The following is a 15,850-nucleotide window of genomic DNA, read 5'->3' as shown; positions in this document are numbered from 1 at the left end:
GTGTTATAATTATCTGTAAATTGCATTTAGATAAATAATCTTTTCATCTCATGCTGCAGTTTGTATGAAAAATAGAAATGTTTCTCATAAACTGCTTTGTTTAAAATCACCTTTACCTGGTTTACATGATGTGTCATTGGGTTTTAAATATATGAAAATTGCTGCCAACATCACAAAGCATTTAACCTCTCATCTGTTCACTGTCTTTAATTGTACGAGTTGTCTGTTTGTGATTTATCTGAATTTAAACGCGTTAAATATCAGTTTACCCATGTTTTCTTTTGAGTTTACATCGCATTTCTTTCACTGGTACAGAAATATCACGTAGAGACTTTACACCGACACGTTTTCACTGTAATAAACGCTGCTGCTGCTGCTGATGATGATGTAGGAGGATCCGGGGATGGATCCGGAGCTGAATGAAACGTCAACAACCGCCCACAAGCGTTTTCCGGTTTTCACAATAAAGATCCAAAAAAAAAAGGGCCAGAACACTCTAGAACTATCCAGTTAAATCAATAGATGAAACACAAACATGACACTCAGATGCTGGTTAAAGAACAGCTTTACAGGTGATTTTAAACTAGAAGATTCCTGTTGTTCCACATGTCGATCGTACTGTGCAGGAATCGCTTTATGAGCATGGACAGGTGTTTGTTTAGTATGTTTGATTGTCCTCATCGTTAACTCATGATCTCAGTTTGATAGTTTTCCAAGTAGAAAATGAACAAGATAGACAGCTAACTGCACACTGAAGTATCCCACAGAAGAGTTTACCCAGATGTTAGTCTGGTTCTTTTTCCACTTCATTTTTAGATGTTGAATTTTTTTCCACTGATTTTAGTTTTTAGAATTTTTTTTTTTTTTACACTGTTGGTTTTTCAAATTCAAAGTCTGATTTTGATGCTGTAAAAATCCAATATTAGAAATTCGTATTCAAACTCTGATGGCACAGAAAAACTTCCATATGTAAGTTTCATGTTTGCAATGTGTCTAAATTACTTTAACAGATTAAAGTTTACTTTTATATTTTCTGTTTCATAAATGTCTCAGTTTATCTGTTTAGGTGACGTCACTATTTGGTTGAATTTGCGGACTAAATGTCACGAGGAGCCGGTGGATGGAAATTGAATTTTTAGATGTTGAATTTTTTTCCACTGATTTTAGTTTTTAGAATTTTTTTTTTTTTACACTGTTGGTTTTTCAAATTCAAAGTCTGATATTGATGCTGTAAAATTTCAATATTAGAAGTGTCTAAATTACTTTAACAGAATAAAGTTTACTTTTATATTTTCTGTTTCATAAACGTCACAGTTTATCTGTTTAGGTGACGTCACTATTTTTGTTGCATTTGCGGACTAAATGTCACGAGGAGCCGGTGGATGGAAACAACAACCCAAAGAAGAAGACTTTTAATGTGAACGTCCCAAACGGAAGCGTGGCATGCAGTCGCGCGTGTTCCGACCGTGCGTGTGCGCGTGCGCGCGTGCGTGTGTTGAAGGCGCCACGTCGGCAGAACCAGCGGAGGCAGAAGAAGCTGCGCAGCTCCGCAGTGAGTCCGGAGAAGTTGCAAAGCTGCGTGTCTCTGCGCTGAAAGGCGAGAAAACAGCAGAAGAAGAACCCGCTGCCAGCCGGAGCTGCTGCCCCCCACTCCCAGAAAAACAAAAAGAAAACAAATCAATCATTCCAGCTGAGTTTGAGGCCCAGACTCCAACAGGCTGCTGCTGGTTGCTCTGCCAGGTGTGTTAGAGAGGAGAAGACGCTCTGGAACAATGGTGAAGGTAGGTGTCCTCCTTCATGCTCAGAAACAGGTTCAAACTGCTGCAGGCTCATTATGAGGAGCACTGACACAGAACAGGTTTAAGCGTCTCCTGTGGCAGGTAAGTGTCAGTTTTTCTTTTTTTGGGGGGTCTATCATCATTAAAGGGTCTCAGGGCGCCACGGCCTCCTGCAACTGTTACAGAACTGTGATGCACTGGTGCCAAGAATGGAAGAAGTTTTAAAGTTAGGCCCAACAGGGGCTGCATTCATCAGGAATAATCAGCAGGAGCCTTTTACTCTAAATTCTCTAAATTTTACGGGAGAGTATTAGGGCCAGGCATGTCGACTTTATTCTCGACAGGCAAAATATATTTATATTTTTCTTATGCCTGGCCCTAATACTCTTACGTAAAATTCTCTAAATTCACTCTAAACCTAAAAAGGATCTGAGGATCACGAGAAACGAGCTTTTAACGTGAATAATCTAGAATCTTTATTCCCACCATGCAGGCATAATGACATTTAGCTTTGGATACACAAAAGATAAAAGGCACACAGTATAAGGATGTCTAAATAATATACAAAAGAATAAAAACAGTCACAGTTAAAGTAAAAAGTTACTTTGTTGTGTGCCTGTATTGCACATATTGCAGCATACAGTTGGTTTTAGGTGAAGAATCGTGTCTGAGTTTGCAGCAGCAGAAGAAGGAGGCCATGTTGTTTGGTTTAAACCGTCTCCAGCTGAAAAAGTTTACAGCTCAGTGTTGGGAGTCACCTGTCAGGTTAATTTAATGCATAAAACATGAGTTTAAAAGCCCCATTGTTGTATTATTTCAACGTCAACAAAGAGCTAAAGAAGATGGAGGAACTTTGGTGGAGTCCACATAGATATTTATGAGAAGCTCACCGACGAACAACCTAACAATTCCCTTCGTAACGCTGGCTCCAGAGTGTGCTAAATATGTCAGATAATTACATGTTGCAACATGATTGTGAGCCCCGCTGGCTGCACTGTAATTTCAATCCATGATAATTCAGCTGCAGGCAAACAGTAGTTCCAGTATTCCCTTCATATCGATCAGCAATTAAAAACCTGCACTCGGTCAGCAGAGCGATAGTTGGAGGATTCAAAACCAAAAAAAAAAAACACAATCCTGCTAAATTCCTGTGAGAGTTGATGCCAGAATCTTTTTTTGGTTTCATAACGAGCGCACACACACAGCGAGGCTTCCAGTCTGCTTTACATTCAGGAGCTTTTTTAAAGGGCATTTTTGTCTTTAACTTGCTGCTCTGACTCAGATTCTCAGTGAATCTGAAGGAAGTTTCTTCTAGAACAAACAGCAGAATTACATCCTGCTTAAATCCGCAGATGTTCCGCCGACTCTCCGCTGGTTTAAAATTACACAGACAAACAGCTGGGGAGATTAAAAACAATAAACGGTGAAGAAATGTAACAAAGAGCACGGTGTCTTTGGCTGTAGTCCGTAACGCAACTCAGTCCCCAAAAAACGCTGGATTCCTCATTTCCCATGATGAAAAAAACTGTATTAACCTGTAGAAAACACAGTGCTTATATCAGGAATAACAGAATACAACAGATTCATCCTTTATGTGTCCCTTTCGCTGTCAATCAAGATTTCCATGGAGAAAAATGCTAGCTGCTAGCATAAACGACAGCATCGCCTTTAATTAGCTATGTTGGCTTCATCTGTCTGTGAAGTTAACGCTAGATTCCTCATTTCCCTGATTTAAGAAATGGTATTAACTTGTAGAAAACACAGTGCTTATATCAGGAATAACAGAATACAACAGATTCATCCATTATGTGTCCCTTTGGCTGTCAATCAAGATTTCCATGGAGAAAAAAAAGCTAGCTGCTAGCATAAACGACAGCATCGCCTTTAATTAGCTATGTTGGCTTCATCTGTCTGTGAAGTCAACGCTGGATTCATCATTTCCCTCATTTAAAAAACAGTATTAACCTGTAGAAAACACTGTGCTTATATCAGGAATAACAGAATACAACAGATTCATCCTTTATGTGTCCCTTTCGCTGTCAATCAAGATTTCCATGGAGAAAAATGCTAGCTGCTAGCATAAACGACAGCATCGCCTTTAATTAGCTATGTTGGCTTCATCTGTCTGTGAAGTTAACGCTAGATTCCTCATTTCCCTGATTTAAGAAATGGTATTAACTTGTAGAAAACACAGTGCTTATATCAGGAATAACAGAATACAACAGATTCATCCATTATGTGTCCCTTTGGCTGTCAATCAAGATTTCCATGGAGAAAAAAAAGCTAGCTGCTAGCATAAACGACAGCATCGCCTTTAATTAGCTATGTTGGCTTCATCTGTCTGTGAAGTCAACGCTGGATTCATCATTTCCCTCATTTAAAAAACAGTATTAACCTGTAGAAAACACTGTGCTTATATCAGGAATAACAGAATACAACAGATTCATCATTTGTGATCTATGTGCATCACAGCTGCTAGCATAAACAACAGCGTCGCCTTTAATTAGCTATGTTGACTTCATCTGTCTGAGAAGGTGGAAAATTTAGTTTAGAATTAGGGAATAATATCGGTAATGCAGCCCAATCAGGTTCTGCTTCTTCATTCCCAGGAGGGTAACGCCTACATTATGCCCGGTGTACAGACTGCGCCCCCTAGTGTCCGATGGATGTCTGTGCAGCAGTGAGAAAAGCTCATTTCTGTTCAGTTTTTTTTTTTTTTTTTGAATATTTAACAACGTTAATTAAATGGTCTCCAATTACTTTAACGCCAACGTTGGCTTAATGCAACAGAACGTTTCTTTGAATCTGTAAAGATCGGTTTAACTTTCAGGCTGCTGCTTTGTTAGCCCGGTCTCTACGTTATCAACCAATAAAACTTTATTTTTATAGTACTTTTCATGCAGATTGAATGCAGCACAAAGTTCCGTCCAGAGTACAGATGTAGTATTAGATAAAGTCGTTTAGAATAATCCACATTACATAAATAACATCACGCCCCAGCCTCAGTGCACTAAACTGATCTGAGGAAACGTTGTTTTGTGTCTTATTTTGTAGTTTTAGGAAAGGTTGGAGACAAATAAGAGTTAAAATGTTAAAATTCTGCTGAGAGAATTAAATGAAATAATTAAATCTGTTAAAATTGTATTATATTATAACCTTTATTTTACCAGGAAGATCCCATTGAGATTAAGAACCTTTTTTTTCAAGGGAGACCCGGCCAAGATGGGCAGCAGCAAATACAAAACACAGTTACAAATTACACAGATAAAAACGAAGAAATTTAATTTAATTTACAAGCAGATTATGAAAAACAAGTACATGTAGTGGAGTCGGCCTCAAGTGTCCTCAGTTTGGATTTGAATTTCAATTTAAAAATGGACTAAAAGTTTTGCAAAAAGTTAAACTGAACTCAGATTTCACGGTTAAACACGGTTACAAAGTTCCTCGTGTGGTCGAGTGAGCAGACCCCCCTGTGGTAACTCACGGTACTGCAATCAGAAAATCTCTCCAGTTTTCTGACATTCCTCTGCAAACAGGATGACTTTGTACATTGTTTTTTTTGTGAGAATCTTAAATCCATGAACTGCAAATCTATTATTTTTAACAAACGCCTGGAAAAAGTGAGACTTTCCCTGATGATGTCATCGCAGTTTTAAGTCGGGTGGTAAACTCTGCAGCTCCGGTTTGTAAATGTGTTGTTTGTTTATGTTTTCCATCAAAAATAATAAATTAATTGATTGACTGTTCTTTAAAATGGTTCGATGTAACTCTACAGCTCATTAATGATTTATTTTTTATAGTTCATGTGCAGCTGCTCACCTCTGACTGCTTTCAAACTGTCAGATAAACCTCATAAATCTTATGTTTTTCTCATTGCATTGACTGATAAAATATGTTTCTAACCATAGAAAAAACATGTTATGAACGTGTTAACAATCTTCATTAACTGGACTTTCATTGGGCTGAAAATATCCTTTTGACGTCTCACTGACATGACTGACTGAAGTGTCTGAGGTTTAAGGCGAGACACTACAGGTGAACAGGGTAATATTTTAGAATAATAGAAATCACTTCCTCAGTTGATTACTTGTACAAGTATGAAAAAAATGTATTACAAGTTTTAGAAATTTGTATGTTTAATTAATTGAATTAATCTCATTAAATATGCGCACATTTGCATATATTTCAGGAAGATAGATCTGAACACATGATAAAGCCAGGTGCAACATTCTTTTTTCATTTTGTTTACACACAAAATGAAAAGAACATTACAGAGGGATTTCAGGATATCTGCTTTCATCTCCTAGGAAATCAAAACATACCGTCCATAGCCTAAAAAAAAAAAAAACATTGATTTTCGCCGTATTTTTTTATTATAATGTCACATAAATCAGGCCAGGAATGATTTATCAACAAATCCTTCTGTAAATATCTTCAGAATACTGCTGAGTGTATAACAGGAAAGTTTGGTGTTAGTAGGTGCTCCATAGGCTGAGATATTGAAACTGAAAAAATACAAAAAACTGATTTTGAGAAAACGGCATTTAAAGATTTAAATAGGGGAATTTAATACATTTGTATTGGAAACAATTGCTCAAAAACAGAATAAATGCTCAGGCCCTTAGTAATACTAATATTGAATAAAATAATCTTATTAATAAAGAATACAAGTTCAATACAATAAAAGATCTTTTTCTTTGAAAGTTGTGGTGTTTTGGGGCATTTTCGGAGCGTCAGAGTCCACCACGTGATGCGTCTGAGCCAATCCCGTTAGCAGAAACGAGCAGCAGCCAATGAGATTTCGTCATCAGCTATAAATCCGCCTTTAGACATTCCTGATTGGTTACTGATAGAAAGGAAGTGCCGTTATTTGGGCGACATATCATTGTGCAGGAGACTCAATGTTGAAGGAGTAAACTGGCCCAAAATCTAAAAATGGACCACTGCATGAAAAGTCACTGTTTTTGCCGGCCGTGTCTCGCCTTAAGATTTCTTACATTTATCTCATCAGTGAAGGTGTGTGTGTGTGTGTGTGTGTGTGTGTGTGTGTGTGTGTGTGTGTGTGTTATTCAGAGTGATGACAGTCTGGGGTTTTCTCGTGTTTTCCAGGACGTAAACAACGTCAACGTGGAGCCCGCGCCCGGGACCAGCCTGGCCTCTGACGAAGCTGAACCGGCCTACAGCCAGTCACCAGAGGGTAGGCACCCTGGGATGTGTCTAAATGCTGGAAATTCAGCAGGGATTATGGTGCAATCTGAGGCGCATGTTGCCCGTTGCTATTTAAGAAACTCTCGGTGTGTCGGGGGAATGAGTTTGTTTGTGTAACAGCGGCTCCAGCTTGCTTTATGCGACCCTTTTCACCAGTTTAGCCTAACCCTCTGCAGCTCTCCATCGCCATGACAACTGAACCGTCATTAAGTAACCGCAGAACTCAGACTCCTGGGAGCTGGTTTACAAATCTGTTTTAAAGAAAAACACACTGTTCTGACAAGGCACCAGAAAAACATCAAAGATGCCAAAATGTTTCATCTCAGCCGACTGTTTTTACACCTGCGTAGTTTTATTATGGAAAGATTGGCCTGTCAGTCCACCTCTACAGTCCGTACCGAAGCCTTACAGCGAACGTTTTAGGGGTTGCCATGAACTTCAGTGCAGATACTTTCTGGTAGTCATAGCAACACAAGTAGGGAGAAGGTCTTCAGGACATTTACTTTGAGCATGGCTGTCACCATAGTTAACTAAAGGGATAGTTCAACCCTGCCTTTAGACTTCATTAAAAAGGAAAGTTTTAAGCCTGATCTTAAAGGAAGAGAGGGGCCTGATAACTGAAGGCTCTGCCTCCCAAACTGGCAGCTGGTTCCACAGAGAGGGGCCTGATAACTGAAGGCTCTGCCTCCCAAACTGGCAGCTGGTTCCACAGAGAGGGGCCTGATAACTGAAGGCTCTGCCTCCCAAACTGGCAGCTGGTTCCACAGAGAGGGGCCTGATAACCGAAGGCTCTGCCTCCCAAACTGGCAGCTGGTCCCACAGAGAGGGGCCTGATAACTGAAGGCTCTGCCTCCCAAACTGGCAGCTGGTTCCACAGAGAGGGGCCTGATAACTGAAGGCTCTGCCTCCCAAACTGGCAGCTGGTTCCACAGAGAGGGGCCTGATAACTGAAGGCTCTGCCTCCCAAACTGGCAGCTGGTTCCACAGAGAGGGGCCTGATAACTGAAGGCTCTGCCTCCCAACCTGGCAGCTGGTTCCACAGAGAGGGGCCTGATAACTGAAGGCTCTGCCTCCCAAACTGGCATCTGGTTCCACAGAGAGGGACCTGATAACTGAAGGCTCTGCCTCCCAAACTGGCAGCTGGTTCCACAGAGAGGGGCCTGATAACTGAAGGCTCTGCCTCCCAAACTGGCAGCTGGTTCCACAGAGAGGGGCCTGATAACTGAAGGCTCTGCCTCCCAAACTGGCAGCTGGTTCCACAGAGAGGGGCCTGATAACTGAAGGCTCTGCCTCCCAAACTGGCAGCTGGTTCCTCAGAGAGGGGCCTGATATCTGAAGGCTCTGCCTCCCAAACTGGGAGCTGGTTCCACAGAGAGGGAGAGCTCAGCAGTCTAACTAAATGTATCCCTAATGATTTTAAATGGGCCTGATTTCCTCGTTGAAAAGTATCGGTCCAAACATAGAACCTTGTGGAACTCCGCGACTAAATCTTTTGTGTAAGATTAATTGTTTAAATGAAAAAAATAAATATAAACTATAAGATGAATATGACTTAAATCAACCTAATGCGGTTCCTTTGATCCCAAAAGCATTTCCAAATGTAAAGTCTTCTCTAAGATCTCACAGAACAAGGTTGCGCACAAGACCATGCTAATGCTAGCATTAGCATTAGATTTGGCATGGTGTGCAGAGGCGTTCAGTCCACACCAGCTGAGTAACCATCCGGCTCTCCTATCAGCAGCATTCTCTGGACAGATCTATTGACATTCTTCATGTTTTCTTGTAATTTTTAATGTTAAAAAGTCTTTTGAAGCCTTAAGCTTCAATCAAAGTTCCCCAAAAGTTGGAAGTCGGTTGTCGTTGAATGCAGAATTACAATTTCAGAAGCACTGAAATGAGGTGAATGATTTATTCAGAATTGATTAATTTTGATGTGCATAAATCTTAAAGGAGAACTGCGGTATTTTCAACATTAAGCCTCTTTTCTGAGTCGTCTGCAATGTTTTAGAACCCCCCCTCACCGTTTACTGCTGTCTCCGGTATTTGCCTAATTTTGCTTCTTCTCAAACTGCTTCAGAATGCCAAGTCATGCGCATGTCCAAAAAGGTCCGTAAAAGCACCATAAACGTCCGTTTTCAAAATCATCAACTCACCGGAGTGGTTACTGGTGTGCACTGGTAATCCATATCAAATTTCGTGGCGAAAAGTTGCTTCTGTCGTGTTTTATTTGGCAGCTCGTTCATGCTCGCACTATTTTCTTCGCGGTGGCGGAGTAATATCAACCAACATCCAGTACAAAATGTCAAATAAAACACGACAGAAGCAACTTTTCGCCACGAAATTTGATATGGATTACCAGTGCACACCAGTAACCACAGGTTGAGAAGAATCAAATTTAGGCAAATACCGGAGACAGCAGTAAACATCAAAAAAGCGGTGAGGGGGGTTCTAAAACATTGCAGACGACTCAGAAAAGAGGCTTAATGTTGAAAATACCGCAGTTATCCTTTAACATTCCCTTCACATCCTGACGGTAAATAACAAAGAAGTTTATTTCCACTCGTCACAGAAAATCTGCCCAAGACCAAACATAAAACAGGTCAGTCCACCTTAAATTTTAAAAAAATTTTAAACTAAACGATGAGTTAACCCCCAAAACTGCAACATCTCAGTGTTTCAGTTTAATTTGATCTCATTTATGATCCTGTCCAGCCATGATCATCCATTGTTGGACGAATTAATTTCAGCCGTCTGGACGGAGATAAAAGCTACCATGGGCACGAAAAAATGGGTATAAGTTTTCCTCTGTTCCACGTGCAATCAGTTTGCACAACCCTTAAATGCCCTGTGGCGTCTTTTATACATTTTATACTCTTTGATACTTATTCTCTTACTTCGTTAGGATTGTTCAAATCAAGTTTGGTTGTGCTGGACTCTGCGACATTGTTCTACGTCACTGTTTGTCTATTTGTTGTTGTGTCACTGCAAATCAAATTCCCCCTGGAGGGGCAATAAAGCTCTGAACTGAACTGAACAATGACAATAAATGAGAATAAATGTCATCTCGGGTCACAAAGATGCAGTCCAATTCAATCCAGTCAAAATCCAGTTTATTCAATTCCAAATGAGTCCAGTTAAAACCAATTTGAAACAAAGTAACTTTAGTTTTCATTTGTTAAACACAATGAACTCTCTCTGGAGAGAAACGGCGAGGCCGCTGTTCACGCCACAATTAAGTTTTAGGTAAACGGAGTCAATAAATCCGATGGATGGAACTTTGATTCATCCAGAAAATAAATCGTCCTCGCACAGAAGAATAAAGAATAAGGAAGTTTGTTAGTAAGGAAGTTTGTGAATAAGGAAGTTTGTGTCTGATCCCTTTCAGATTCTGGCAAAGACCACGCCGCCGCTCCTCCCGGGATGGTGTGGCGGGTGACCGGCGGCCTCTTCAACGTCACCAAGGGCGTCGTGGGCGCCGCTGTGGGCGGAGTCGCCTGGGTGGGCGGCAAGAGCCTGGAGATCACCAAGTCTGCGGTGACCACGGTGCCCTCCATGGGGGTGGGGCTGGTGAAGGGCGGCGTGTCGGCCGTGGCCGGCGGCGTCTCCAGCGTGGGCTCCACGGTAGCCAGTAAAGTCCCGTTCACCGCCAAGAGGAAAGACAAGGCCGAGTGAAGAGGACGGTGATGAGGATGATGGATGGATTAGCCCCGCCCTGAGCCAACGGAGAGACGCCGCCCGCCGATCTCCGCCAATCAGACACCAACGGTGCCTTTCTCGCTCTCGAACGTTGTCGTCTTTGCCAGCATGGCGACGTCAAGACTTTTGATGCAAAAAAAATATATATAAAAACTGCCTTCAGCACGTAGAGATATTTAGTAGTACTGCGATACCATGGCAACCAAAAAATGCTTCAAACAATCAGTCCGCCCGCGGAGTTTTGTTTGCCGGCTCCGCGGGGGGCTCGTGGTGGACTCCGTGATGAACACTTTGACCCGTTTACAGACCCAGGCTTCACTCTCTCCCATCTACAGACACTTGCTGGAATGTTTTGGGGTTAAAATGCTGATTTTTAGTCTTTTTTTCTTTGTTTATTTTTCCTTTGCTGTGGTGTTGAAGTATTATTGAAACCTGCTTGAGGGAAAATGGGAAGTTTTAGCGTTGGAGGCGGCGTTCTTTAGGCGACAGTTTGGCGCCTTCTTCTGTCTCACCCTCTGTTTCCTTGTTTTTTTTTCTTTGAAAGAGCCTTTAGCTGAGATTTATTTTATTTTTATTATTATTTTTTCCCCCAGAGGCCTCGACTTTGCATATAGGAAGACTTCTCTGAAACGCACGAAGACCGAAGGCGCTCTCGTGATTACACCGACCCTGGGCTCAGGTCTTTCCTACAGCTGTTATTGTGAAATGTGTTTTCAGGATGTGTGGAGTGATGAAACGCTGCATCAGACGGTCAGAGTGAGGAGGAGGAAAACATTCTGCAGCGTTTGATTCTTTGGTGTTTTAAGTGAGAAGAAAAGTGCCTGATGTTGTCCAACAGGTGACTCAGTAAAGGCGGAACTGGTCCTTTAATCAGAGGTTTATACGCCGCGCTTTTTGGGGCAGGAAACTCTCGTGAGCATTTATATCCATTTCCAACATTTCAATGCAACATTTGGAGCAAACGGTAGCTAAACCATGTGAATGTTGTGTACGCGTTCCTTCTGTCCAATATATCAATAAAGTAGTTTGGAAGGTTAAAAATATCCTGCTGTCTCAGTTTCTGTGTGAAGGTAAGTGAAAGATTCTCCTTTAAAAGGCGAATATGTTCTCATTTTCAAGTGTTTGATATTAGGGTTGGGCAACGATTAAAATGTTTAATTAATCACATGATTTCCCTGATTAATCACGATTAATCGCATTTGTACGCAGAATCCAAAAATGAATCCAAAAGTAGTGTATAGCTTTTAGCATTTAGCTTTATGTTAAATGTGCTGCCATATGAATGAAAGTGCCATAACATTTGTTGTGCAAACACACTTTTAACATCAGCATCTTTCTGTAGTTTTTATGTAGAAGCCTCGCTCCACTGTCTGTTTCCTTGAATGACTTGCTGCTATCAGTTGTGTGTTTTGCCTTTAAGTGATATTTTAGACTGGAACTACTACGCTGAGAAGACAATTCAACTTGGCAGTGTTTACAGATGACTTTGGTTCTGTCGACTCCGCCGTCTGGAAGAACTTTAACATGAAAATGGCCGAGTAAAAGTTCCGTACCCTTCTCCATGTTTGGTGGATCCGCCGATTACTTTCTTTTCCTGTTCCACAGCAGACAGCAACAGACTTTTACAAAATAAAAGCCTGTGAGCGACAGACTTTTACAAAATAAAAGCCTGTGAGCGACAGACTTTTACAAAATAAAAGCCTGTGAGCAGCAGACTTTTACAATAATAAAATAAATGTAAAAAAATAAATAAATAATATAATAAAATCCTATCACTTTGATGTTTGATGACTGCAGTAATTGTATTTTGGATAAAAAAATAACCCTGATATGTATTTCATCCTTTAAAAGTTGGTTCTTTTTACCACCCTGGTGAAAGGATTTAATAATATCCTGAACACGGAAAGGAAAATGTTCTCTTTCACAGAGGTCGGCCACCATTGAGAGCAGCTTTTCCGCCTTCTGTCGTCATCTCATCGGCTGTGAGCGTCAGCCACAGGCAGCTGAAGGAGAACTCAACACATCGTTTGGTTGACGCGCGTCAGACTCGCCACCAAACAGGCTTTTATGTAAATGGTTTTCATGGTGATGTCACTGAGTGTAGGAAGAAAAGAGAGTTCAGAAGAGTTTCCGAGTTTTAACATGCATAAACCTCTTTATAACATGTTTAAGGAAAGGGAAAAACTACTGAATAAATGTGTTTGGACCGTCTGTTTTTCCTCCTCCACTCTGCTTCTGCGGGGTAATGGATGACTGTACCAGCCTGTGGGATCCTGACTCAGACACCTCATCAGTAACTACCTGTGGTGGAAACATTAAGATCCTGAGCTCCCCACAACTATATATTTAAAATCTCTTTTCCGAGGGGAGGCAGGCAGAAGCTCAGTCAGCTCTCATTACACATTAAAACACAGACGGTGTGGATAAATTACAGAGACGATAACATCAACATACACAGAATATCAGAAGAGACCATCAGCCATTGTACATCATAGTACAATATAATGTAAATTATCCATATACCCTATATTTCTTATTGGTACAGTCTGCTCAGTTAAATTTATTTATTCATTTTTACCTTTATTGTTAAATGTACAAATATGTTTTTATTTATTTAGTTTACTGATGTTTATTATTATTACTATTATTATTATTTAGCCTACTCTTCATACTGTAGATTTGTTTATAGCTGATATTCTTTATATTATTTTATGTATTTTTAATGCTTCTTGCACTCCCTGCTGCAATGCTTTTATTTTAGGTAAAGCACTTTGAATTGTTTGTACATGAAATGTGCTACAAATAAATTTGATTTGATTTGATGTTCACTCTATTTTTATTGTATTCTATTTGCTTTTTTTTCCTTTAATTGTTTACATATCTTTTATACTGTATGCTGTTGCAACACAATAATTTCCCAAATTGGGATGAATAAAGTATCTATCTATCTATCTATCTATCTTTGTGGGTCAAACTTTTGCAGTTACAGCCAGGCATAACATTTAAAGCTGAGTTCTGTGGGTTTAAGGATGGTTAAAAAGAACACGTCTAACGGGGTGAGAGCCAGGGATAGTTTTGTGTAAGCAAAGTCACATTTTTAAGTATTATTCATAGGGCTGGGCGAGTTAACTCGTTATTATCGCGTTAACGTGATAAACATTTAATGCCGATAAATATTTTATCGCGCATTAACACTGTTTTTAAAATTTTTTAAATTTATTTTATTTTGTAAAAGTCTGTTGCTCACATGCTTTTATTTTGTAAAAGTCTGTTGCTCACAGGCTTTTATTTTGTAAAAGTCTGTTGCTCACAGGCTTTTATTTTGTAAAAGTCTGTTGCTGTCTGCTGTGGAACAGGAAAAGAAAGTAATCTTTGGATCCACCAAACATGGAGAAGGGTACGGAACTTTTACTCGGCCATTTTCATTTTAAAGTTCTTCCAGACGGCGGAGTCGACAGAACCAAAGTCATCTGTAAACACTGCCAAGTTGAATTGTCTTCTCAGCGTAGTAGTTCCAGTCTAAAATATCACTTAAAGGCAAAACACACAACTGATAGCAGCAAGTCATTCAAGGAAACAGACAGTGGAGCGAGGCTTCTACATAAAAACTACAGAAAGATGCTGATGTTAAAAGTGTGTTTGCACAACAAATGTTATGGCACTTTCATTCATATGGCAGCACATTTAAAATAAAGCTAAATGCTAAAAGCTATACACTACTTTTGGATTCATTTTTGGATTCTGCGTACAAATGAGATTAATCGTGATTAATCAGGGAAATCATGTGATTAATTAGATTAAACATTTTAATCGCTGCCCAGCTAAACTCAGACAAAACTGAAATCATTGTCTGTGGCCCACAGAAACAAAGAGAAAGTGTTATCAGTCACCTTGAGACTCTCTCTCTAAAACCTAACTATCAGGTTAGAAATCTCGGGGTAATATTGGACTCAGACCTGAACTTTAACAGCCACATTAAATCTGTAACATCAGCAGCTTTTTACCATCTAAAAAACATTGCCAGAATCAAAGGAATAGTGTCTAAAGCAGACTTAGAGAGACTGATCCATGCGTTTGTCTCCAGCAGGTTAGACTGCTGTAACGGCCTGCTCACTGGGCTCTAAACGGGCTGTAAGACAGCTGCAGTACATCCAGAACGCTGCTGCTCGAGTCCTGACTAGAACCAGGAAATACGACCATATTAGTCCAGTGCTCAGGTCTCTGCACTGGCTTCCTGTCGCTCAGAGAATAGACTTTAAAACAGCTCTGCTTGGGTACAAGTCTCTTCATGGTCAAGCGCCAAAGTACATCTCTGACATGTTAGAGCCATATGAACCAACTCGAGCTCTGAGAACCTCAGGGAGGGGTCTGCTGCCCCAGGGAGGGGTCTCCTGCCCCGGGGAGGGGTCTGCTGCCCCAGGGAGGGGTCTCCTGCCCCAAGGAGGGGTCTGCTGCCCCAGGGAGGGGTCTCCTGCCTCAGGGAGGGGTCTCCTGCCCTAGTCTCCTGCCTCAGGGAGGGGTCTCCTGCCCCAGGGAGGGGTCTCCTGCCTCAGGGAGGGGTCTCCTGCCCTAGTCTCCTGCCTCAGGGAGGGGTCTCCTGCCCCAGGGAGGGGTCTCCTGCCTCAGGGAGGGGTCTCCTGCCCTAGTCTCCTGCCCCAGGGAGGGGTCTCCTGCCTCAGGGAGGGGTCTCCTGCCCCAGAGAGGGGTCTGCTGCCCCAGGGAGGGGTCTCCTGCCCCAGGGAGAGGTCTCCTGCCCCAGGGAGGGGTCTCCTGCCTCAGGGAGGGGTCTCCTGCCCCAGGGAGGGGTCTCCTGCCTAAAATCTGGAACAGTCTTCCAGAAGATGTGAGACAGGCCTCAACTCTGACAATGTTTACATCCAGGCTGAAAACAGTTCTGTTTAGCTGTGCATATGACACCTGAAAGTATTTTATCTGCACTATTCGCTTTTAATTTGATTAATTAATGATTATTTCTTATGTTTTGTTTTGTTTTTTGAATGATTTTATTGCCTTCTTGTGATTTTATGTAGCTGTGAAGGCTTCACAGTGAAGCACTTTGAATTGTGCTCTACAAATAAAATTGCATTGCCTTGGGTTTCACCACTAGGGGGCGGTGAAACCCACGCTGGAGGTTTACAGCTTGTTAAAAAGGAGCAGAAGAAGAAGGA

At 41.2% G+C, this 15,850-nt stretch overlaps 1 protein-coding gene across 1 annotated transcript; it reads left to right on the top strand.

Moving 5' to 3' along the window:
• Window positions 1-1,483: 1,483 nt before the first annotated feature.
• On the top strand, window positions 1,484-11,725 carry LOC142376636 (transmembrane protein 263). Its single transcript, XM_075460060.1, has 3 exons — window positions 1,484-1,781; window positions 6,888-6,975; window positions 10,372-11,725. The coding sequence occupies exons 1-3, from the start codon at window positions 1,773-1,775 to the stop codon at window positions 10,656-10,658; spliced, it is 384 nt and encodes a 127-aa protein (XP_075316175.1). The 5' UTR covers window positions 1,484-1,772; the 3' UTR covers window positions 10,659-11,725.
• Window positions 11,726-15,850: the final 4,125 nt, after the last annotated feature.

The sequence above is a fragment of the Odontesthes bonariensis genome, chromosome 3 (assembly GCF_027942865.1).
Source record: "Odontesthes bonariensis isolate fOdoBon6 chromosome 3, fOdoBon6.hap1, whole genome shotgun sequence".
Lineage (NCBI taxonomy): Eukaryota > Metazoa > Chordata > Actinopteri > Atheriniformes > Atherinopsidae > Odontesthes > Odontesthes bonariensis.
The sequence above is the reverse complement of the archived record's forward strand: the minus strand, read 5'-3'. Positions and strand labels throughout refer to the sequence as shown.